Here is a 25,826-nt window from a genome sequence, read left to right as displayed (position 1 = left end):
GGGCATGAAGTGCTGCAGCACAGGATCGCTTGTGCTATCACCAAATCCTACTCATAAAGTTGAAGCCATGTGTTCGCAGGCATACCTTGGTCACTACAGGTGCAACAAAACAGAAGGATTTATTATGGAGCTAGGACTGGAATCCACCTCTTTGCCAAAACTAACATACTACAGACCTTGGGCAAAAGGAAGTAGGGGATCTTTTACCCTTTTAATGCTTTCAATCTATTTAATAACTATTTTGCTTATTATGTTGAAGTCTAAGCACTGTTTTCAGTGCTGTGCCACAGGATGTTGCCTGTCATGTTTGTTTCTGATGTTCACAAACCTTGCCTGAGTAGGATGCTATTATACAAAGATGACAAAGAGCTCAGTAGACATTTCTATAAGCTATGTTCTTCTGATCATGCAGAACCACGATGATTCAACCTCTACAATATTTACTTACCCTCCGCTATTTGTTTTTCACATGCCATCCCACTATTGTCACTGCTTGATTGACTATCCTGTTTGATGTTCTCAGTGAGATATATTGCACAGCTTGTAACTATCTTGGCAATAAGACATAGCTTTAAAAGTACTGATACTCTTGGTAAGGTGATGTCTTTCTAAACCCTCCATTGAGGAGTTCTGCTTCTCATTCTTGTCTATATCTCATGTTTCCTGAAAAACTCTTTTTGACGACTGCCCAGTAGCTTTCAGTAAGGTTTTGTGGTCTGGAGAGATACTGCAACTAAAAGCTGGCCCTGTGGGAGGTGGGCAGCTCAAGTTGTAGAATTCAATACAAGCAATCAGGTGTTTTCTGAGCCCACAGCGATGGTATTCAAACCAGTAGTTTTTTTTTTTTTTTGGCACAATTTGCATAGTTTCTGCTTCACTATAATAGTAACTAAATCAATCAATTCTGAGGAAACCTCTTCCCTTTCAGAGGGCATTCAAGCAAACATAGTACTGATGGTACCTGTACTTTGAGAGAATAACCATTCCTAAAAGCATGTGGTTATTAAAAATATCAACCATCCCCTTGAAATAATGTCTTCTATTATATAAAATCCTCTTTCATCAGACACACAGTCTCTAAAAGCTAAAACAAGCTAAGTTCTAAGTGAGATGGAGGGGAGTCCTTCCTGTTAGTTATTTATATGGCACTGATACTTGTGTACTTCATTTGAAGTCTGTTCTCCCACTCACTCCCATCCCTCTTCAATCAAGTGCATGCACATTAAAATAAAATAAAAATTATATTGTCCAAGAAGGCAGATCAAAGTGGGCAATATGAATCAAAGAATCTAGATCTTCTAATCCTCATGTAGCACCTAAGCATATAGCCTTCCTTCTGCTGCTTTTTAAGCTCTACTGTATAGTAGAACTGAAAATGTTGTGTTTTATTTTTTTAAGGTGGCCCTGAGCCCTACATTGAAATATTTGAACAACCCAGGCAAAGGGGCATGCGTTTCAGATACAAATGTGAGGGAAGATCAGCAGGCAGCATTCCAGGAGAACACAGTACTGAAAACAACAAGACATTCCCTTCTATACAGGTAAGAAATACTACTTTTCTCCATAAGTTACTAGTGCCTGTATTTACATTGTGCTGTAGCTATGTGTTGACCTTGGTGCAGTAAATAAAATGCTTTTTATTACATGTTCTGTTATTCTTTCCTTGGCTTGCAAATGTGATTGCAACAGAGTGGAAAAAGAGTTCTTTGCTCCTCATTAAAGATTTTGTCATTAAAGATTTTGTTCCAATTTCGCGGAAAAGAAGAAGGTGTAGTCATTGGTAACAAAGTGCCTGTAGAGAGGGAACTCACTGAAGTTACTCATTGTCTGGGAATCATTCGTTATTAGCTTTTTCTGTGTCTACATTTGTTCTGGTTTCTTAGTTGTGATTTGGGCTTTTTTTTTTTAACTACTTGGATTGTAATATGAATTTTGGGAGTGCTTTGAAGGAGGTTGTCTGCATACAAAATCTGACAAGACTAGTCTAGCTTTTGGGCACAATGTGAAAGAAGGTACTTTGTACAAGTGAGCAAAGTAAGAAAGTGCCTTGCAGCTGGTGGATTGGTGATTGGGCTCTGCAAAAGACTGCCATGAAGTATGTGAAGTCAGAAGGGGTACAGAATTTAAAAAGGAGCTGAGAAAGGGGAATTATGTGGTTAGAACACCTGCAATGAAAACTAATTGGGTGGTTGCATTATGGATAGGTTGGGAAATTCAGAATGAAGGGATTCAGACTAGTCCTAACAGCTTTGATCAAAGCAAGGACAAAGACATGGACAGTAGAGGTAGAATGGAAGCACTTGGTCAGTAGCTTTCGTATCTGGGACAAAGGAATGTCAGAGACCTGGACTAGTAGTGTAAAATAGAAGAATTTCTGGTCTCCTGTTTGATGTTTAAATTAATAATATTTCCTTGATCTCTTTCAATCTGGAGAAAGTCTTTTAGAAATGAGATTAGAAGAGAAAGCTCAAATATAAATGGGAAGTAAGGAGTACTTGCCATCTTGAAGTACATTATTATAATGCAATATTGAAGAAAAAAAAAAAGCGGAGCCAAAATGGAGTCTCTGGAATCACAGCAGTAAAAGAACAGATACAGTGGATGTGACATCTGAGAAGTATGAAATGTTCTAAGTTGAGGCATAAAATTTCCTTCGGAGGAGGGAGAGTTTGAGAAAGATGGTATTGGCGGTCATGTGCTGAGCAGCAGAGGTCCTCTACTAGGTAAAGCAACTGTGCTGCTGTGGAAGCTGGTCTTGCCCTGAAGGCAGAATTACTACAGGAAGAAGCAGACAAGAAGGACTCCTTTTTACTATTACAGTGATAGAGGTGGTTAAGGAATGCAGAAAAGAGTTCCTTGTTCAGTTGGTGAAGTGCAGAACAAACAAGCTGGCGAGATCTCTGTGTGTGCTGGCAAAAATAAATACTTTGACAGACTCTCACCCTGAGGCCGTGTCAGGACACAAGTTGACTGGGTAGTATGAGCCCTCGATTCCTCTTAGCCTGTGCTGTGATGCACATGAAAGTCAGCCAGAAAACCCAAAGGGAAGATGGGACTTGATTGGTGACCGTGCAATCCTGGCATATTTTGTTCTTTTCTAAAGGTGACTGTTAATGACAGAGCTGATGGATACTGATAGCAGGTGATTTCTAGGTGAATTCCTGCCTCCTTGAAGCCTGTAGGAGGCTTTAATGCTGATTAGCTGCTGGGGGAGGCCCCTCCAGAGATGGAAACCTCAATGAGGATGAGATTAAATTTCATGGTGTGGTTGAGATGAACATCAAGGAGGAACTGGAGAATCAAAGTGGCTCAATCACGCTTCAAGTTCAAGGGACTAGATGTGCAATGAGGGAGAAATGATGTAATATTTGAAGAAACAGAAGAGTGATGGAAGTTTTATTTAAGAGCAAACAGTGGTGTACATGAATGCCAAGAAAGGGGCCTAATTGGAGGCTGAAGAAGCTGACAGATAGTGGAAGTTAGAAGAGCATAGGTCAAATCAAAGGTTGAGGTGTTGATTGAAAAGCATGTGATGGATCCCTGAGTCTCCTTGGAGGAGGAAAGAAAGGGCTGAAGGAGGGAAGGAACAGCTAGTTATAGGACAGGGGAAGTGGAGGAGGAGAGCACGCCTCTGCACAAACATGTACCGGTGTGAATCTTGTATTTGCTTTCAAGCTGTTACACTTCAAACAATTTAGGCCAAACTGTTTTTTAGACTCACCCACACAACCCTTGCTGACTTCGCTGGTAGCCATCAGCATGAGGGAAGACTTCTACGCACCTGAGAGATGTGTGTTGAATTAGTCTGATGACTTCTGTGAAGGCCCCCTAGTAGGAGCTTGAGAGTTCAGTGCCCCTCTACTTGAACATAAGACTGAGTATTCATCTAAGAATTAAGAAAAAAAGACTTCATGGGGGCTTATGTCCATGTTGCAACTGCTAAGATCTTCATTTGCTACTTAGTGGTCCAAGCACAGGTAATAAGGTTATCCCTGAAGCTCTAGGAGCTTCTTCCTAGTATCTAGCTCTTTGGAGCTAGACCTGTCCTTTTAATAAGCATTTGTGTGTGGTCACCTAGGCAGGATTTTGTATCTTTCATTGTAAGTGTAGATATGGTAAAGAAATGTGTCCTGTTATGTTTGGTCTTACAGCATTACAAGCTGTTTTACTCTCAGTTCTAAGTTTCTATAGCTTACGTATTACCTTTTGGCTTTCTGCACAGGGTTGAAATAGGTAAGATATGCTTTAAGAAAGAATAATAAATTCACAAATGTTTTGCCAAACAGCTGGTTTTCAGTGTGAAATGAACAGAACTGAAATAGATTGAACAAAAATTCTGAATGGTCTAGGATAATTTCTTAGCAATGGTGTTTCTTCCATAGGATATTTTAGGATGAAATGTATTTTCTCTTCCATGTTGGGACTTTACTAGACCTAATATCTAAAGTCTAGAAAATATCTCACTTTTTGTAGATTCTGAATTATTTTGGAAAAGTCAAAATAAGAACTACATTGGTAACAAAGAATGAACCCTACAAGCCACACCCTCATGACCTGGTTGGAAAAGACTGCAGAGATGGCTACTATGAAGCAGAGTTTGGGCCAGAACGGCGAGTCCTGTCGTGAGTAGTGGTGTTGCTTGGGAATTTGATTAATCGTGCAAGTGATATGCTAATCTTATGTTTTAAAACTCCTGAGTAGTGATTAAGAGGGCAGTTAGTGTGTTGTCTTTGCTGAAGCCTCTAATCCGTCTCAGATAAGGCAACTTTCTCTTAGAAGTATTTCCTTCTTTTTCAATGTTTCACACACTCATCTTTTGTCCCGTTTGCCCTTCTTTTCCTTTCATTCTCCCAGTGTCTGTCTCCTTTTTCTTTCTCACACTTGTTTGTTTTTCAGTCTGGTTCAGTAGCGCTTCTCACTCCTGAGCTTGATGTTCTTCTCCTTCAGTGTGCAAAAATGATAAATTGTTAACGACAACATTAGAATTAGCGCTTCCCTAGATTTAGGGAAGTTCATGTCTTCCGCAGGAACTCTAGTTAGACTTTCTGGAAACCAGTGGAGAAAGTTTGTAGTGACTGAATATCACGTCATTTAGATGATGGTGGTTGTGACACATCTAGAAATGTGTTGGCAGTTGTCACTGTTGTTGCTGTTTGTTAATTTTGGTGGGGTTTTGTTTGTTTGTTTTGGGCTGCTTTTTTTTTTTTTTTTTTGAGTAAAAGTATAGATTCTGCTCAGGCTTAGTTCTGTAGAGCAAGCATGCCAGAGAAGGATCTAATTCTGGAGGCAGTAAGGAGAATTCAGGCTTCGTATAGTATGTGTTTCTCAGTGCTGTTCAGAGGGTTATTAGGAGTATTTCAAGTACAATTGTATGTGGTGGTGTTCCCTGCAAGTCTACCAAGTCTAACAGAATAAAATAAAAGCAGAGTAAACTGCAACAACTGTAGACTGATTATTGCCATTGAGGAGATTTTAAAATTGACAAGCTGTTTGTGGTTCACAGCTTGCAACATAGTAGATTTGGAAGTAGGCTAATGCTATGAGGTTAACATAACTGAGCTGGGAAGAAAGTAAGGTAAATATTTCAGTGTATAAGTAGCTTTACTTACTGCTCTCAGTCTGATGTGATTCAGTTGATGTTAGTGAAATCACTGCATTTTTATGTGGGTTTAGTCAGTAGAACACTATTAAAGAAACAAACTGAAGACACAGTCTGTTTGATGATGACAATTGCCTGATGGTGAAATAAACAGTTCTAAGGGTGGAGATATTTCTTCAACATACAGCTCGGGCTCAAGTGATCATGAATGTACACAGCAAATGTATTCAGGTGACACATAACGTGCTGGCTGTACGGTCTTTTGCTCTTACAGATGCAAAAGATTTTAGTAGCTTTTTGTTTCTAGGTCTGTTTACAATGTTCTCCTATTGATAAACAGTAGAAAAGGATTAGTAAATGTCGTTTTTCTATTTTTTTTTTCCACCGTAATACCTCTCTAGAAAGGTAGAGCTGTCCCGTCAGGCACTTACCTCCCATTTTGATTGTTGTAACCTCATCCTGATCAGCCTCCCTGCAGAGTTCCCTTTACCTTGTCTAAAAGGCAGTTGTAGACATCTTAATCTGGTAAGGGGCCTCGCGCCTTCCTCTGACCATCCATTCACCAGCTTCCCCTTTGTCTTCTCAAATCAAGCTTCGTCACCCAAGGTCGAAGAATGTCTGCTGTTGTAGCCCATCCCACTTCCTGCTCTCATCTCTGTGGCTTCTGATCTGAAGCAAAAAAGCCTGATTGCCTAACACCTTTTCTGGCAATCACCAGGCACAGGAAGACACTGTTGATTGTTTTTCCTCTTGGCGTTTTGTTGCACAAGGTTAAGCCTGCAGAGATTCTGTTCCTGAATCTATTAGCTGTAGGATGTGATACCAAAAAGCACTGGCATGCTTTGCAAATATTTATTTGTAAATTGTAATTTCATTTCCATTATATGCACGCATCAAATCCTGTTCTTTGACATAATGCTGTGCTTCCATTTCATTTAAGGCATTAGTGATTGTTTGAAATCATGAAATCCATGAATTCTTCTCAATATTCTTAGGTTATAGGCCTCCTAGTTTCTTACAGAATGGTGTCTGGGCTACTTTACCTTTACTGATAATACACAACTGTGAGCTTCAATTGAGCTTGAAATCCGAGATTCTGACGAGAAGAGGCTCTAAATATTCTCTTTGAAATGTTTCCAGCATTGGTACACTCATTTTTTTTTAACAAATCATTGGTTACTTTAAGATGAAAGAACAGCATGATCCATAATTGGATCTGGATGTTTAAAGTCATTTTCCTTTTTGTGGCTGGTGACTCAGTGTCCACATTCTTCCCTTCAAGTCCATGTTGGAGAAAAGCCTCACACAATACCAGTGAGCAGGAGATGTCCTCTCTCGGTAGTGGTTCTGGCTGTGTGCTCCTGCTGAGCATCTCAAACAGAGCAAAAATCCCAATTATTTCTGTGTAACTGGAATTATTAATCCCAGATTTGGGGCTGGTCTGAGCAATTACTCTGCACTCCACTTATTTAACTATCCCCACGTAGTTGCAGTTGGACACAGTCTTCTGTTCTTCCTGCTGTATAGTGATCATGGTACTGCTGCCTAAACTTGATCAGAGCCCTCCGTGGCCCAGCTGTCAAGGCAGAAGTACAAATGTTGAGTCCATGTGACTGCCTGTATACTAAAATTTTTACTTCCTAGTTCTCACTCTCTCTACATGGATGATATCATAGGTGATTTTTTTTCCAAGTGCCTTTCATTTTTTCTCTCTCTTCCTACTTCTCCCTCTCTTCTCGTTATCTTGCTTGCTTCCTGTCAGCTTGCACTGATGTGAAACCCCGCAGGCTTCCTGAGGTTCTCGACGGTTTCTTTTCTGACCCAGCCCTCCCTTCAGCGATAGTTAAAGAGACACTTTCACTGTGACAGAGCATGTTTTAGAAAACGTTTGTCATCTGAGAGTTATGGGGCACTTAAAAGTCTCGTTTCTCGCCCTGAGAGGTTTCATTCACAATGGTTGAAAGGCGCAGAGTCAAGGCTGTCAGTCCTTGCGTGGCTGGACGCAGCTTTCTCAAGGCCAGTTCTGCATTTGTGCTCCATGATGTCTGCCACTTGCAGGGGACTGCTGGAGAGTCTGGCACTACCAGGTGGCAGTCTGGGGCTGTAGCATGGAAGCAGGTCTGTTCATGGGCGTGAAGTGTGCTTCACACTGAATTAGTAGAATAAAGTGGGTATTTGGGGAAAAAAAAAAAGTTGTGTGTGCCATGATCGAGCCCTGAAGGAGTAGTCCCTACAAATAGGATTGCTTGCCAAGGTATGCTACAAATCTCCCATGTCAGTAGCCACAACGTGAAGTCCAGGTGCTTCACTGAGCTGTGACATGCTAGTGTGGTTTAGTTTCTTTTGGGTCACTCTATCAAGTTGGAAGGGAAGCTTATGCATTCCTCTACAGTACAGATTCTGGAAGTGCAGTCTGATTGCAGAGGATGTGGGAACCTCTGAACAGAGCACATTGGGCACAGGCGAGGGGCTTTAGGGGAATCAAAATCAGTGTCACACTTGGATAGTCTTGGTTAGAGCAGGGAAACATAAAACTACCCCTGAGAGTTGTGGGAGGAAGGATTTAGATGGATTAAGGTGTTTTTAGGCATAACCAAAAAAACAAAGTTAAAAACTTTTGTGGCATTTCAAAGTAAGGGAAATTGCCAGTTCTGGAGAAAGATCGTCAGAGCCTACTGGCACAGTTTATCTTCTGAGTTTATTGTAACGTTATGAAACATGGATTTATTTATTTTTAATTTATATATACATGTATTTTTTCTTTTTCTTTCTTTCTTTTTTTTTTTTTTTTTTTTACTTCCTGCTTTACATCCACTCAGCTTTGATGATGTCATGGTTTTTCCATGTGGGAAAGAGTCAGCTCGCCTGGGACTCCCCCCACCTCCTGCATCGGGGTGACCTGCACTTTTATGCAAATAAGGAAGAGCTGCAGCTCTTCAGAACCTTTCCATAACTACATGAGATTTCAAAACCTGTTTTTACTTGTTTTAAAAACCTTTAAAATAGTGTTCAAGATTTATATTCCCTGATAAAACCAGGAGCACACATTTTTAACTAGTGCACACTAGCAGGTTTATTGATTACAAAAATAGTTTTCACTTTCAATTACACGAGACTGAATATTTAAACTTTAATCACTGGGTTTACTGCAGAGTAACAATTCTTAATATAGAAATATATATTCCTCTTTAGGATTTTAGTTTGGTATTTTTCTATTCTGTTTCTGCTCTTTTTTTTTTTTTTTTTAGAAAAACTGCATCCCTGCTTTTCAGACCTGTTACAACTTTCTCAAAATAAACATTTTCTTTCATTTCTTATAGCATATATTATCACAGTATTGTTCAACAGCAAATAATTTATTCACTCTTCTACACTGAGGATTTTATTACTTTGTGAAATCCCTCCATATGTGCTTCAGTTTTCAGAATTTGGGCATTCAGTGTGTGAAGAAGAGAGACCTGAAAGAATCAATTTCCTTACGAATCTCGAAGAAGATCAACCCTTTTAATGGTGAGTAGAGCTTATCTGGTTGGTTGAAAGGAAAGTTCTCTTTTCAAGGATGTTACTGTTTTGGTTGGTTGGTTGATTTTTGTCCTGCCTTTGCTTCTGTGGTAGAGCAATGGGTTGCTGTTTTTTTTTTTTTCCCCAATTTTTATATTTTTTGAGAAACACTCTACTCTTTCTGTGCCCCTCCTGGTCTTTTCTCACTGGCATCACATTATGAATCTATTTGGATAGCTGCCTTTTTTTGTCCATCCCACCCTGCAGATAGGGTGCTATCTGCAGGAGAGGTGCAGATGCTGCTCCTTGCTTGATTTTACAGCATGGGAGCTGGTACAGGCAATAAGGAAATCCACAGCAGTACTGATTTCAGTCAAGTCAGGGGCAAGTTGTGCTGCTGCAGAACCACACCTGTAGGGACCTACCCACAGGCTGTAGTTTTACATGATAGCTGATCGGACCTAGCTGTGGGCTGCTCTCAAAAGGCGTCATCCTGCCCTTCCCTCCATCCCTGGTCACGCACTCCTACCACTTCCCTCACATCAAGTAGAGAAGCCGTGTGGCTACATGGTGAACAGACTCAGCAAGATGCTCCAATGGAAAACCAACTCGCAAAAAAAAAAAGTTTTCCCTCAGATCAACTTGCTGAACCAATGCATCTTACAGCCACATGATTGGTAAATCAATGCACAGAATTCTGTTCTTGCTCCTGGTCATCCTGTAGAGAAAGGTTTCTTTGACATCTGAATTCACTGCACAGAAGTGCAATCTTCTTCAGGATTGTACTATGTAAAGTATGATTTACACCTTTCAATTTCTCCACATTCTTGTCAAAATCCTTCAGCTGATGGTATGAACATCTTGTACTTGTGTATTGTAGTTACAAGAAAAAGTATGTTTTATGTCAGTAATCATTTTAAAGAGTTTCAAAACTAAAATGTGCATGCGTTAGGAAAAAAAACACATCCCAGACCCTTTAACTTCCTCATTCTGAAGCCAATGCACACAATGATAAAATTGCTAAATAAATAACCTCTTGCAAACATAGCACCATTAACACTGCTGACACATTGAACTTCTACTGATCAAGAATGATGAAGAGTTTTTAAAACCTAAAAGGCCCCCAGTTTTTGACTGCCTATTTAAAATAAAAATCATTTAGGCTAACAGTAAGTTCATACTGTTACCTCAAAATTGTATTGCTTCAATGCTGACTTTTTTATTAATAGTCTTCCCTAATTATAGAATTTAAGAAATTGTGGAAAGGAAGCTGTGGACTCTTCTTTTGCTTCTCTGGTACCAAGCACCAATAGTGCCTCTGAGAAGGCATTATTATGAATGCAGTTATGTATTTGCTTAGGTGTGGCAAAAACCTGGAGATTTTTCAAACCCTTTTCAATACCCACAGAAGTCATGCTAAATTCAGGTAAGGCCCTTGTTGGAGAGTTGGGAGCTAGATTTCCAGCTAGCTTCAAAATACATACTTTGCTTTTGTCCTGAACGGGACAAAAAGAAACGTGTTGAACTCACTACAGGATGAGAAATGTTCTAGATTATTTTCTTTCAGAACAGCTGTTTGTAGTCAGGCTAATGGTCCGTCAAAACCATAACCTAGTTCTGATAATTTACACACAATAGCATGTTTTAAAATTAGTCCTTCAACACAATTTAAAGAGTATAAAGTAGTGTTTTATTTACTGTTACCTTAACTCAGCCAGCTCTACCTTGATTTTGAACCAAAAAAGAGGAACTCTTCTGTTCAGCCCTCTTGGCTAGCTTTGTTTTACTCCATAAGTAAAAAATGAGTTGACATTTTCCCTTGATGTTGTGCAGTAAAAGAACATGATAAAATCCTTTTATGTAGGTGTATTTCACTAAAGAAGCTTTAGCAATCACATAGAGTTCTTAGTGCTGCTCAGCGTAACAGAGTAAAGACATGTTTAAAATAATTTGAGAGTAGACTCTTGCAGTGGTTGGCACATAACTCCAAGTTCACTAATCGTTTTGGGGCAATTGCAACTGGTTGCACTTGGTAGCATCAGATCCTGGGCTCCTCTCTGCCCGACCAACAGCAGGGAGACCTGCCCTGGCAGCAGGGGAGAGCCTCGCTTGGGTGACACACAGGGCAGCACCCTGCTCTTGGCAGGGCTTGTGCTGAGAAGGGGCTGCTGGCAATCCCCAGCCTGCGTAATTGCCTTTCAGCACTTGTTAACGTGTCAGCACAAAGCTGAGCCGCCTTGAGAATGGCCTCCAGCTGCTTCAGGGCAGTCCCACGCTGCGCAGAGCCCAGAAGGGCGCAGGACCAAGGTTTAATAAAACAGGATTAGTGACAGAAGTATTTTTATTGTGTGTGCTTAGCTGATCAAAACAGGTTTTCGCTAGCAGCAGTCACCATAATGCTTACTGCTTGATAAGGTTGAAAGTTTTATATATGGGTTTAGTTGGCTTGTTTTGTAAGGTCAAGAGTATCACTGCATTCTTCAAGGTGGTTTAGGTTGTATTGTATACATCCCATACTGTGCATTTATTTACTAATTTGTCTTCGGAAAGTTATCCAACTTTTCTAATTAGTGAAGTTTCTTAGAGTTAGGTGCATCCTCTAAGCAGGTTGCAAGTTAATGCTGCTCATTCCTTGTAGGAACATCACGTTCTGCAGGACTGCCAGTATTTTTCAGCTATGTGAAAAATGTTGTATTGAACATTTAAGTTCTCACAGAGCTGAAAACTAGCCTTCAGGGTGTTTGTGAGCTAGGTGTTTTTTCTTTTTCTTCCCCACTTTCTTCTGGATCAGTCAGATAATCCCTGTCCCGAGTCCCCATTTGAGGCAGAGGCCCTATTAACAGACAAAATATGTCTCCAGCTTGCCGCCATATGTATTACCTGTGTCAGTAAAGGCTGAAGTAATAGCAAGGTGTAGGTCCACGAGGTTGCATTCCAAACTTCCTTGTGTAAGGGGCCTTCATCTTCCAGGGAAGCCAGGGTGCCACAGGCAGCTGGGGTGGCGAAGGGAGAGTGAGTCCTAATGCAAATTCTCTGGCAGTGTCATCCCTCCTCCACACCTTACAGCATGTGGCATGGACACGCGTGGCCATAATGGGCAGCAGTAGGAACTTCCTCAGTAAAGATGCATGTTTAAGATAATTTCCTCCTGCACTCTTACCTAGCTGTTGAAGCGACTGATGCCTACCTCCAAACTCCTGGGTGATAACAAGGCTGTGTCTGCAGATCATGCCGTGTGCCTGGCTGGGGCTGCCTACATCTGAGTCACCCTGAAAGCGTATCTGTAAGGCTATTTCACTTGAAATCCCCACTGTTAGCTGGCACCATTTGTCCATTGTTAAAGTCAGTATAGGTTCTAAACATCCTCTGTGCGAATTGTGTGAGTTCACTGTGATGCCACTCAAGTGATCTGCCAGAAGGCTGCTCCTCTTGACTTAGCCTTAAGAGAGAATTGTTTTTACCACACCATCACTGGACGTGCTCATGATCCGCATTGCTCACAAGGCTATGTCCCATATGTTTTTGTCCTATAAAGCTAAACAATTACAAAAATCTCTATTGTCTCTTATCCCTGAGCACACCAGGAAAATGGTGTGCACTGGCAGCCTGATGCGTAACTAGGCCTCCTTGGCATGATGACGATACAAATAGCACAGCTTCGAAGGAGCAGAGTTACTCTTCCAGTGGAGCTGGTCCACGTCTGCTTTCTAGGGTGTTTGTTTTCTTTTCGTAGCTGTTGAGTTGTGCCATATCCTCGTCTTACCATGTACTGTCTGATGTATAGCCAACTCAAATTAAAAGAAGAGCCAGTCTTGAGCTAAGAGCTTTTGTGGGTGGGTGTGACTTGAAGCAGAGACAACAATTGACTTAATAATAACCTAAGTTAATTATCAATGAGGAAAGGCCCTAGATGTGTTCATTAAATTTAGGGGAAAACTCTACTTTGCACTGTATTACAGAGGACCAGCCTTTTTCTAGCTAAATGGATGACAGCATGAAAACCCTAGGCTTGGCTTGGAGTGCGAAACGTGGAGAACTGCCCGATTTCAGGCAATTGATCACGAGAGTACAAATAGGCTTTCCCTGGAGCTCGACATATGCTTAAGGTTCCTGCTCCTTTGTAATTGCTCTCACTAATAAGCGCTTAATTAATTTTCAGGCTGTCCCACGTACCCCGCAACTAACTCAGCTCCGTTTGCCTCCGCAGTCTTTCCTCTTGCCGTTTCCCCTTTCCGCCTGCGGGCAGCTGACCCCACGCTCGCTTCGCACTCGTCACAGTCTCCACGACACCCCCTGCATGCCTCCGCCTCCGCGCCGCGCTCGGGCTGCTCCCCACACAAGTCGCACTGGCTTCCTGCCCACGCGCCCCGTCACCCTCTCCGCAGCTTCCCCTGCTGGCCTCAGTGCGGCTGCACCCGTAAGACCCTCAGCTCTGACGCCACTCGCCCACATGGGCTGGGCTCGCGAGGATCCCCCTCGCCAGCCCACCCGCTGCAGGGCAGCACGCACTTTGCACCGCGGCTTATTGGCCACTGATCTGCGAATAGGCCAATATCCTGAACCAAAAGGCAGCTCTGAGCAAGAATTGGGGAGTGAGGAATGGCTTGAGAAAGAGAAAAGCACCACAGTCTTCTGTAGTGAGTGTCCCAGAGATGTTAAAATTTTAAACTTACTGTCCTTAAATTAAATATGTATTGCCGCCCCCACCCCAACCAAATTTTCAAGCTGAAAATCTTGGGAAGTGAGAGCGGCCAGCTTTATAAGAGGGGCAGGGCGAATCCTCCAGAGGAAGGCTAAATGTCTGGATCATGCCATTCCTTTAGCTTTTACCTTTGGAAAGCCCTCTGTTCTTCTGTTCCTCATGCATATGCTTCTTGCTGTTTATGCTGAAACTTGGATGTTAACCTAAAGGACTCTCTCTGCAAATTCCTTAAAAGACAAAAAGAAAAATAGCCAATTAGAGAGACAAAAAATTCAGACTTCTTTTTTTATATTGTAAACAGAAGTAGCTAAAAAGTATGTCTTAAAGACGTACAGAGGGGGATGCATATGTGTTCAATTCTGTTCCGATTTTATGGTTGCTTTTTTTTTTTTTTAAATATCAGACTTAGGAGGAGAACCCACCTGCAGTAAAATATTGTTTGGACAAACCTTTTCCAACTCAGAAGTTTACATTTGTATTCTGAGTCTTTCCCTCAGCTTTTGTTTCAAGCCTGGTCATTCACCTTTCCTGTGCTTTTGTCCTCTGTAAAAAGAAAGGTGATGTCACTTCCTTACGCCAGAGCAGCAAGTAAGATGCGAGAGGGAAATGTAACCTCACTAGTTTGGGAATCTATTGCCCATCGGGCAGTTATTGACTGTTGGTTAGCATCCAGATTTTAGTCATTTGCACTCTCACTGATTTTTTTGTTGAATTATTGAGTTCTGCTGTTGCATGTTATGTTTATAGATACATGCAAAAGTTGTCTTTTTTTTCTTCAGCATTGATTGAACTCATCTCTTCATGCATCACAGAGGTATAAACCAGGCATGGATTTATCCGTAGAAGAATCATAACGCTGCCACAGCCCTTCCCTGCCCTTGTTCCCAGCTCCTCCCTCTGAGCAAGTGCTGGTAGATGCTGTTATGCCCCTGGACATGTAGCCGAAGAGCCTGGCCTATCACCCAACTCTGCATCTAGTTTCCAAAGCCTAGGTACAAAGGAGAGAGCATACTATTTGGCTTTTGTCAGCAAGGGGTAAATAGCATACCGGGACTCTCTCTTCTTTCTTTTGTATCAGTATGGTTGCATTTGGAAACAGCAAATGTAGCATAAAACGATTTGGCAAGGTCCCTTCTGGCTGTGTAGAGTTCAGCTGCAGGAGACCCTGGTCAAATACCCAGGCAATTTAGCGTGTGCTGTCACCTGCCTGCTGTACCCCTTCTGCAGGCTGCCTGCCATGTAGCTTCACGAGCCACAGCCAGAGCTGCAGCTGCAGTGTGGACGTGTGCTGGGGAGAGTGAACTGAATCCGAGTTGTGCCTCCCAGGCACCAAGAGGGGGCTGTCACTTGTGCCCGATTTCTCTGGCCATTTGAGTGTGGCATAAATCAGCACTGCAGAAGGCAGTCTGTCCTTCTGCTGCATCTGTTTCCACCGTTTTCCTTGTGCCAGGTCTAGTGTTCCTGGGAACTGACTGATGACTGAAGACAAATATTTTCTTCTTTTCTTCAGTCAGGTTAGTTTTCAGCCAGACCAGTTCAGTTCTTTGATCTGATTCACCACGTGAGAGCTAGTCCCAGCACAAGGTTAGTGCTGGAAATGATGCTTGGGCAGAAGCCACCCTTTTACAGCAAAGCCTCTGTCGTAGGCTGGGTTAAACTGATCAGCAGGTATCAGGGCTACAGGGGGTATCTTGGGACTTGAGGTCACTGGAGGCAAACCACCTCTGTGTCATCGCTTAAACGAAAGTGAGCTCCCAGCATATCCCTGAATTAAAAAGCACTGCCTGCGTAAGAAAAAAGGCAGAATATAGCTCATCATGATTATTAGTGATGTGCGCTCCTGAGTGGTCTCCACAGTGAAGTGCTTTTATTTGCAGGTCATTCTCTTTGTCTGAGACCTAGTGTTGCTCATACGCCCCCACAGCCCCTCTTTAAGAAGCAAAGGTCACAAGATGTCCCTTTGCAGGGTGTGCTGCTTTTCTCAGCACAGCCAGCTCTGAATGTGTCACGCCACATCATTTGCCCTGGAAGTTTCCGTGCAAGTTATGTTTAGGTGCTAACGTGCCTCCCATCTCTACCCACTCCAGAAGTTTGACATCATTAGTCTAGAAGCTGGGTGGAGGGAGGGCTGTATGCGAGGAACATATTTAATATCTAATATTTAGTATCGTATTAAGTCATTGCTCTTCAGTGTTCAAAATAAACTTTCACTTTCCCTCTAGCATCACCTGATGAGTAAATATCAGGCCCTTTAATCCCCCAGTAATTTCACCAGGTAAATGGTATTCTCCTGATCGTTTTGGATGATGAAGACTTTAAAATAGCAAAAGGCAGTAGAGATCAATAAACAGGAGGCCAGATGCTATTGGCATCTTTAATTTTGTGCCGTAATCTGGAATTGTGTGTTAGTGAGCTGGACCCAGAAAGCTGTGCTACAGAAGCCAAATACAGGAAGCCCTATAATTCAGTAGAAACCCAACAGAGCAGTTTTGGAGTTCAGTGATGAAGATCTCTGAGGCAAGGACAACCCAAGCCTAACCCCTGTGTTGCATGTGCTGCTTGGGCTCACCAGCTCAGGTGGAAGGAGTTCATGAATTGTATGGGGTGTCTTTGTGTCCACACTGGGGCTGTATCAGTTTCTTCTTGTGATAAGAGAGTAAAGAATCTTTTTCAAATGCAATTATTATTATTATCTTTAAGTTGGGGGACCAATATTTCTATCAGAGTCGTCATAAACAGATTTATAAAGGATTTACTAGTTACTGTAGCTCGTTACTGGTAGAAGAGCCTGTACTCCCGAGCTTCGAACCCAACTCTAGATACTGTTTTTAAAATCCTGTTGCCAGAATCTTGGTGAGTGATGTTAGTTTTCTTTTGTTTGGTTGTGTTTCTATGGATTTCGTGGTATCAAGCCTCTTAATTACCTTAGAAATTTTCAGTTCTTCTCAGCTCTTTTTAATATTATTATTTTTATTTCTACGTGTTTGCTACATTTTACTTTTGAAAGTTCTCCTTCCCCTTGTAAAGTAGCTGTGCTTATAAACGTTACTTCATTTACTCCCGTTTGCATGGATAAATACAAAAAATGAATTTTTGCCAGATTAAGGCTAGTTTGTTATTAGGTTGGGCCATCGCAGGAACGTGCTTACATGATTGGTTGGATTGCAGCTCTTTTGGTCGGATTCACATGCAGACAATAAGGTGTGGTACCACACAGCAAGAAGTCCAGAGAGGAAGTTAAACCCTTGCCAAAAGCAGAGCACTTCTTCGTCTTATTTATGTGCTGTGTTCAAGCCTTTATTGCCGTGTCTGTTCTAAACATACTGCATTGCGCAATCTTTCTGCTTCACATGTGTGATGCCACTGATTTCACTAAAGCTGCATATGTGGAGCTTGCACAGGGTGATGGTGTGCGTACTCTTTGTCTCCAGTCCTTTCTGTTCCCCAAATCTTGAGCAGCGTTTCTTAACTTCAGTAAATTCAGGTTTGTCGGGTTTAATGCTGTCTCCTCTCCTTTGGTATGAAAGTCGATGAAATAACACTGAATGACATGACCATCCTCTGCACAGCCATACTCCAGGAATTAGTCAGTGTTTGTCCGCCTCGCTCTTGTTTGTTTTTAATATTCTGAAGGTGTAAGCCAGCATCCGCTCAAGTCAGCGGTTACTCTCAAATTGACTTCAGAGGGAGCAGAATTAGATGTTCATTAAAAATAACAGCATCTTATTTTGTTTGGATGATTGTCTGTCTTTTAGGTGTGAATGAAATAGGTTTTGAAATTGATGAAAGCTGTGTGCTGCTTTACGCAAGCATGGGATTTAGCCTCTATATTTTTAAGTGTGCCATCACAAGATGGAGTCGCAGCTGTCTTGTTCTCCTTTTTTGCACTGTTATGTTCTTCTCATCTGGTTAAAAATAGCCCAAGAGGAATCAGTCTTGACTGAGCACTTCCTCTTTCAAACTGCAGATTTTTATAATGTATTAAGTCATTTATAAGAACATGCAAATGAAGAGCTGTGTTTTTGCTGCAATATAACGAGCTGTATACAGCAATTCCATGTTTTGCAGTGATCGGCACGCTACACCTTTCCTGTACCAAGTTGTCAAACATGTTTGTTGGGAACTTATGAAAGTTCACAGTATAGGAAACATGATAATTTGAACATTAGCATTTACTTACTCATTTTCTCCTATCTAATATATTTTCGCATTTGTAGAGTTCTGTTAAACTTTGCCTCCTGTTATTTGTTTCTGAGAAAGAGGCTGCTGCACCTGCGGAAAATGCAGCACAGGACTGGTGTTTAGTGTGAGAGAGACTTTATTACACGGCCACGCAGCCTGCACTCTTGATTCAGAATCAAAAGCCAGATCCAGATCTTGTGCTTGGCTTCTGTCTGCAGTGAGTTGACTGGTGCAAAGGTACCTGATTTCATTTTTATGAGGTTTGAAACTTGACTACAGCTTGGGCTCTCGGGCTGGATCCAATTAACATCAGTGGCTGATAGAGCTCACTAATGTAAGTCTTAATGACAGCTGGGAGCTAATTGTTCACTGGCATAGTGTCAGAACAGGGGTTAGAGTCACCTGAACAGCTGAGAACAAAGTAGTGTTAAACTTCTGATTATCCCTTATGCAAGGTCCAATCTAGAGAACGCACCTTTTCTTTCTTTTTCTTTCTTTCCCCCTTATTTGCCTAAGTCAGGCTGCATCTAGAGGCAGTTGGACTCTGAGTCTGCCAAACCTGCGTGACGCTGAGCACTGCCTGTTCCCGCAAAGTGCTGAGGTGCAGAGACCTCGTCATACCTAGCAACTCATCCAAGCATGAACATGCTCTCAAGTATAGTTTTAACAGAAGTTTGCAGACCATCACCATCAGGTGTTTGGCATCAGCTTCATCCTTGGTTGGCCTCTTAAAGAGCCGGCCAGTGATGTAGACCCAGGATTGGCTCGGAGGGCTCTGATTAACAGAAGGGCAGGGGCGAACACCATGGATGCTGTGTCAGTATCCACTTGGAGGCTTTCTGGAACAAGCTGCGGTTACCCAAGGAGTGCTCTTGCACCCGGTGAGGCAGTGCTGGCTGCCGTGTCCACACTGTGATGCTCTGCTCCTGTCCTAGGATCAACGGGGTGGTTCTGGTCTGGGGGCTGAGCTGCGTTTCTGTCACAGTTTGTCAGCATTTACATGTAAATGCACATAGCTTGAAGTGTAGCATCAGAGAAAACCTGCTTTCTAAAGATCCTCTTCTATTAAGTTAGCAGGTCAGCTAACGAAGTACATTAAATTATAAAACTTCACTCTGCACATCTGAGTCAGACAACAACCTGCAAAGTTCACACAGGCAGAACTCCCCTGGGCCCTAACGTTTGTGAGGTTATGTACGTACTTGGTTAGCGCTTACTGCTGTATTCGTCTTGAAATACTGCTGATCACGGGCTTGTAGAGCAGAAAGGTGATTTGATTTCTTTTTACAGTAGACACTGGGAGAAACTGAGATATTCAGAACACCAGAAAGACTAAAAAATGCCAGTGGAAAGTATTCTGAGCTCAGCGCATTTATTATTTCACACTATCAAAAGGTGAAAGGAAGAAATCACTTGAGTGGGTACTATGGAATCGGCTCATGGCAGGGTGGAGACCAACCCATGATAAATGCTAAAGGTCAGAGCATTGCAATCTAATCAGCATGGTGTGATCCCCAGGCTTTTTATCACAAGCACGTTTAATCTTTTATTCTTGCAAGAGGTCTTTGAAAGGGCAGGGGAGGGAGTGAGCTTCAGAGGATGTGATCTGTTGACTTGGCACACGTTCACTTTAGGTAATTGTATCACAAAGCGATAGAATATCCACAGTTGGAAGGGTCCCACAAGGATCATCGAGTCCAACTCCTGGTTCCACATGGCACCACCCAAAAATCACGCCATGTGTCTGAGAGTGGCGTCCAAACACTTCTTGAACTCTGGCAGCTCGGTGCCATGACCGCTTCCTTGGGGAGCCTGTCCCAGTGCCCAACCACCTCTGGGTGCAGAGCCTTTCCCTAACACCCAGCGTGACCCTCCCCTGTCCCAGCCCCAGGCCGTTCCCTGGGGTCCTGTCGCTGTCACCAGAGAGCAGAGCTCAGTGCCTGCCCCTCCGCTACCCTTGTGAGGGAGCTGCAGGCCGCCATGAGGCCTCCCCTCAGCCTGCTCTCTTGTAAGCAGAGCCTGGCTATGGTGAGCTGCTGCTTTGAACAATTTTGGAAGAGACAACTACTTTAAATGATTTTAATTATCACTACTTCTACTTGAATGAAATGAAATCAGTTTCTCATTTGTCAGTCATTGAATATCAACATAGTAGTTTAATGCCAGACCTTAAAGGAAAACATTGATTTCAGGTAGTGCTGCTTTTCCCAGAGCTGCCCACAAAGCTGGGAGTACATGAAATGTGCAGTAGTGATATCCTAAGTCCCATGTTTTGAAAATAAAATGGTGAACAAAACTGAAATGCTGAGCTGGGGCTCCACGTTACTGTTCTTTACACTGGGAGGAACGTGTAAGGAAACACATCCTTCCCAGCCAGGGTTTGCTTGTTGAGCTACAGAAGGATATCATGATGGCACTGCTAATCACTACTCCCAAAGGTTCAGAAGTGACACAGATTTGATGGGAAGGGGGAGTTGATCTGTATTGTTTCACCTTCGGTCTTGCCCCTGATTATTTTTCCATCTCAGTTTCTAGAGGAAAATAATGGTAACATGTAGCAGAAATCTCTGGCTGAAATCTTCAGCTCGATCTAAGTACTTCTTTGTGAAGGTTTTCCCTTTGGCAGTGGCATTCTGTTTGTAAACTTCATTATGCACAAAAGAGAATGACTTTTAAACTATAAATACGTGAAACTGGTCTCCAAGGCAAGGTGAGGACTCGAGGAACAAGTGGAGAACTAGGAGGAAGGATGAAAGTGTTGTGAAGGTGGACGTGCCTTGGTGTGACAGAGTCTGTTTTGGGGTGCACGGTCATCTTCCTCTGCTGCAGCTGCTCAGGGGCAATCCCAGTTTGGCTCATCTGAACTCATCCATGGGAAATCTGGTCAAAGAACAAGCCTTTGGAGAAACACAAAGGTAGGGAGGAGTCTGCCTTGTTAGAAGGGAAGTTTTTACTTTTTTTTTGCTTTGGATTTAGCCCTGTTTGATGAAGGGAAAGCGTTAAAGGTTTCTCCATTGTTTCCTGTGTGCAACCGATTTATTCATGCAGCTCCTGTAACACCAGCAGGGACTATGGGCACATTTCCTCTGTATTGGCAACGCTGTTTCTTTACCAGTGGAGACCCATCTCTAGTTTGTTAAAGAATTACTGTTGTTTTTGAAGACTAATTCTCAGCCTTGTCTTTCCTTCTGCTGTTAAGTGCCTGAAGAGCAGCTGCACAACATCGATGAGTACGATCTCAACGTCGTCCGTCTCTGCTTCCAAGCTTTCCTCCCTGATGAACATGGCAACTACACGTTAGCTCTTCCTCCTTTGATTTCCAACCCGATCTATGACAACAGTAAGTACCAGCTCAGTCAAATATGTTTTTTTTCACTTTTTTTTTTGGTCCCTTTGCCTGAAATGAAAAATACCAGGACAGATTCTGAGGTTTTGAGCTCTTTGGTAGCCCTTGGGGCACTTTTCTGTTTTGGCGCCGTTAGATTCACACCTAACGCATGGCAACACACTTGGCATCTTCTCAAAAGATGATCCCAGCATGAAATGTTGGTACACTGGAGTCAGAATTGTCCGTTGCTGCCACGGGCCCACTCACTGGTGCTTTCTCAGCCCTTGTTCACATATGCAGCAATGCCTGCAAGGACAGGCCTGCTTCTGATGTGCCAAGCAATTAAAATTATAATGAGATAGATGGCTGCCACAAAACCGATCTGTTATGCACCTAAAGCTTGTTTGTACCAGTGAGGAGTCTTGCCTTTGACTTGTGAGGGCTCTGCAACAGAGCTCTCAGGAGATACTTACCTCAGTGGGACGCTGTCCTAATGCTTTTGTACAGCCCTTCGGTATCCCGTTCAGTCATATTTCAGCGCAGAGGTAGGTAACGGGGTAGCTGAGGATTTCAGCCCTCACTGTGTGCTGGATTTCTTCTCCTGGGGAAGAATAGCAGAAGAGCTCTTAATCGTGGAAAATCCTTTTTGGCAGTGATTTTTGTTCCTGCAGTGAAAGTATTTCCGTGTCAGATATTCAAGGTCAAGGGCCATTATTTTAGCAGAAGCTACAGCATAAAACGAGATCTGCATTTTACACATTGATGCCCAGAATTTTGTTGATGTGTGCATAACCATTATGAAAATGTTTAATATGAAATCAGGTGTTTTTGGTATTTTTAGTCTCTTCTAGAGTTATCTAGAAGTTGAAATTGTGTGCATTGTCTTACTGAGAACACTTGTAGTATTAATTAGGGTTGAGATAAAAATGATAGATGAGATTTGCAGCTACATCTCAGATGCCATTTAGAAATATGCCAAATCATGATTACTCGTCTGCGTTGACTGACGTCAGTCTTTGCTAAGCTGCTGAAATGACAGATAGCTGTGTGGAGGGGGAAGCTTGGTTTTTTAGTGTGGGTATATGTGGGCAGCTCCTGATACACTGTAGGTATCTGAAATCCTTCGTGTAACATAGCAGCAGTGTAAATAAAACAGTGCATAACTATAACCACAAATTATAAAAATTATGCTGCTGTTGTCTGGAACAGCAGTTTCAGATCTGAATTTCTTAAAAAACGTTAGCATTTGTCAATCAGCTCTGTTGTACGGTACTGGCTAACAGGTTATAGCTTTAGATAAAAGATAAAAACGGATGGTGCAGTGGGTTTGGGAATCCTGTGTTGTTACACTTAAGGCTTTTCCAGCCCTGTTCAGATCAGGATCAAAAAAAAAATATCCAGAGCTTCTCAGAAAATCAGCTTTCACATTTTAATTCCAGTATTTTCTTCCCTTTCCAACACTTTGTAGTTTCCATGTGTTTTGGGTAGTAGAGATATGTAAGAATAACCTGAACATAATGTGGAAGCAATCGCATTAGCAAAGACTGGAAGTTCATAACATACAGTGTTACAGGTAGCTTCTGTTTTCAGTTGCTTGTAATGTTAACTGGTTTTGAACAGAAATTTCCCAAGTTGTGCTGAAAACTCTTGGGAAGAGTCACAGAAAGCATCGTGCTGTTTCTGAGAAGTGAAGTTGGGAAGAACGTGTTGTTCTGCCCCCGTGGAAAGTGGCCTGATTTTTGGTGAGCTCATTCTTCCAGATATTTGTTACTGTGGCCATGCTTTCTGGGGGCAAGGAATAGGAACAGGGCGGACACAGAAGCGACAGGGAGGCAGGGGCGTGTGCGAGGGAAGAGAGATGGGAAGTGGCGTGACACCACAGGACACGACCTGGCCCAACAGGCCACACGGTGTGTTTCCCTCTGAGGCTGGCACCCAACTCACTGTTCCTGCCCAGCACCAGGGCTGCCAGCAGTGGTGCACCCACATCTGCTGGTATTCACGTTTCTTGCACTTTCCACCCGTTCTAAACCCCATTAAAATAAAAGACAAAATGAAACGACAAACTGTAGCCCAGGACGCCTTCCCCAAAACCTGTTCAAAAGACATTGAGTGCCATTTAAGCATACAGAAGTGAAACAAAGGTAAAATTAAGCTTCTCCTTGCAATTCTTAATTTACTCTTCCTGTGAAAAACGCACAATGACACTGTCAATCATATGATCCTGTACTGTTTCTGGTTTTGTTTTGTTTCCCCTCCCTTCAAAGTTTCTGATTCATTCAGCGAATGAAGTGTTATGTGTCACGCAGTAAACGAGGCTGTAGCACCCACTTACCATGCTCATCACTGCACACAGTAACTACGTAATTGGGTCTGGCCCAAGCTTACAGGGAGCTCTGTTCTAAACCTGTGCACCTGTGTGGTGCTACGGCATACCTATACAGCACCACGAAAATCCAGGCAGAAATCGACTCAAACTGGGAGCCTAAAGTGGATTTTTTTTGTGTGACACCTCGAGCTTTGGCTTTGTGTTTCCTCTCTGTGCCTCGAACAGGGAGCCCATGGTGGTGGGACCGCGCCTCGCTGTGCTGATGGGAGGGCATTGAAGTGCATTTGGAGTTGTCGGTCGTGACATAACAAAACTGGAGAGCATCACAGGATAGCGTAGTTTCATTTTGCTGGGATTGGACTGGGAGAAGATCTTTTAACACTTCTCAATCGCTAGATTGTGACATTAGTGCCCTTTTAAATAAATTGTGACAGCCCACAAAGTGTCTAGGGGGCTGTTCTTCATTGCAGTAGTCTCCTGTCTCCTTATTTACCCTGCAAAAAAGCTGCTGCTGGTGAACCAGGGCAGACACAAGAGGTGTACCAGGCAGTGCTTGGATGTCGGCAGTGTAAGTCCCTCGTAGCCATCAGGCTGTTGAGGCACAACCTGCACGCTCCAACTGTGTTGAATTTATTGCAGTGTACAACGTTATCAGAGGTTGCACACAGGCTGCGAGTACCGCCCACGTACAGCCCTGGCATAGGGTGGAATTTGGAGCATTTTTGAGTGAAATCTGCTGCCCTGAGTAAAGGCCTGAAGGTTCCTAGACCTGCTCTCAACCACCCAGATACGGTGAGAGAGGACAGGTTTGGTGGCCAAGTGTGCCTGTGAATAAAGCTACAACCAGATACTCAGGAATTTTCTTGACTTGCTAGCCCAGCGTTTTCCAAAGAAGCATGACTGTAACATGTAATCAGTTACTTGAAGAACTGTTTTCAATTCTACATCTTGAAGGGCAGCAGTGCTGAGCATAATGGCATCATTTAGGGAAGTATTTTGAGACTACTCTAGAATAGTTAGGGAGTAAGTGGCACATCTGCCCTGGACTCTTGTGTTTTGAGAGGAGCGGCTGAGCTGTAAGATAGCTGTGCCGCTTGCTGACTCTGGATTTGCATGGAACATCAAGCCCTGCGGGAATGATTTTTTTTTAGTGTGGATTTCAGAGCGTGTCACCCTCCTCCAGCTGTTGCCTTCCCTTTAAATACCTTGATTCCCAGCACCTCCTCTTCAATAGTGACAGTTACAACAATTCTTTGTCATCCAATTTGCCTGTTTTCAGGAGCTCCCAACACAGCAGAACTGAGAATTTGCCGTGTGAATAAGAACTGTGGAAGTGTAAAAGGAGGAGATGAAATATTTCTACTGTGTGACAAAGTTCAAAAAGGTAACCTTGGCTAGTTTTTTTTTCCTTTATTCCAAATGGCTGACACTACTGCTTTCTAGATGGGGAATTTAAACCCTTCACTGCACTCCTGTGTAAGTGCTCTGGTTTTAGCTAGGCAGAATAGCTTTCAGGTTCAAGGGCTCTCAGCACCTCTGAAAGATGCTCTGTGCCTTTAAGGTCAAGGCATGTACTTTGCATCTGAATTCTGAGTCAGGCTCCTTTCTTCTTCCCCCTTCCGCTTTTTCTCCTGCAAGTTTTCAGTTTTCTTTAGCTTAACAAGCATCTTGTGTTTGTAACGGACTAGATGATATAGAAGTCAGATTTGTCTTGGACAACTGGGAGGCCAAAGGCTCCTTCTCACAAGCTGATGTTCACCGCCAAGTTGCAATTGTGTTCAGAACGCCACCATTTCTCAAAGACATCACCGAGCCTGTCACGGTGAAGATGCAGTTAAGAAGACCTTCCGACCAGGAAGTCAGTGAACCAATGGACTTCAGATACCTACCAGATGAAAAGGGTATAGTTCCCATTAGTTGAATTTTTTAAAAGTTACTATCAATGCAGAACTCTTGTTTATAGTAAACACTAACTTAATTAGTAAAAATTTTACAACGCTACTTTTACAATGTAAATTTAGAAAACAAAAAACCTAACACTGGTCAGTTTGCTCCCTCTTTCAATGAAAATATCAAGAGTCAGGTTAACAGTGCCTTGGTTTGTTAGGAGTGTATCCACATCTGAAATATATATTTTTAAATACATTTTTCTACAGTAAGGGGCCACTCGTGTAAGTTTTAGAGA

At 42.6% G+C, this 25,826-nt stretch overlaps 1 protein-coding gene across 2 annotated transcripts in view; it reads left to right on the top strand.

Annotated features, from left to right (window-relative positions):
• REL (REL proto-oncogene, NF-kB subunit) overlaps positions 1-25,826 on the top strand; it is a 40,326-nt gene that overhangs the window by 10,764 nt on the left and 3,736 nt on the right. For both annotated transcript variants that reach the window (XM_040551441.1, XM_040551440.1), the window contains exons 2-7: positions 1,399-1,541; positions 4,474-4,622; positions 9,018-9,109; positions 21,184-21,324; positions 24,921-25,025; positions 25,330-25,542. In XM_040551441.1, the coding sequence (XP_040407375.1) occupies positions 1,449-1,541; positions 4,474-4,622; positions 9,018-9,109; positions 21,184-21,324; positions 24,921-25,025; positions 25,330-25,542 (793 nt within the window). In that variant the 5' untranslated portion in view covers positions 1,399-1,448. The remainder of the gene's footprint in view (positions 1-1,398; positions 1,542-4,473; positions 4,623-9,017; positions 9,110-21,183; positions 21,325-24,920; positions 25,026-25,329; positions 25,543-25,826) is intronic.

The sequence above is a fragment of the Cygnus olor genome, chromosome 3 (genome assembly GCF_009769625.2).
Source record: "Cygnus olor isolate bCygOlo1 chromosome 3, bCygOlo1.pri.v2, whole genome shotgun sequence".
Lineage (NCBI taxonomy): Eukaryota > Metazoa > Chordata > Aves > Anseriformes > Anatidae > Cygnus > Cygnus olor.
This window is presented reverse-complemented; position numbering and strand designations above follow the sequence as displayed.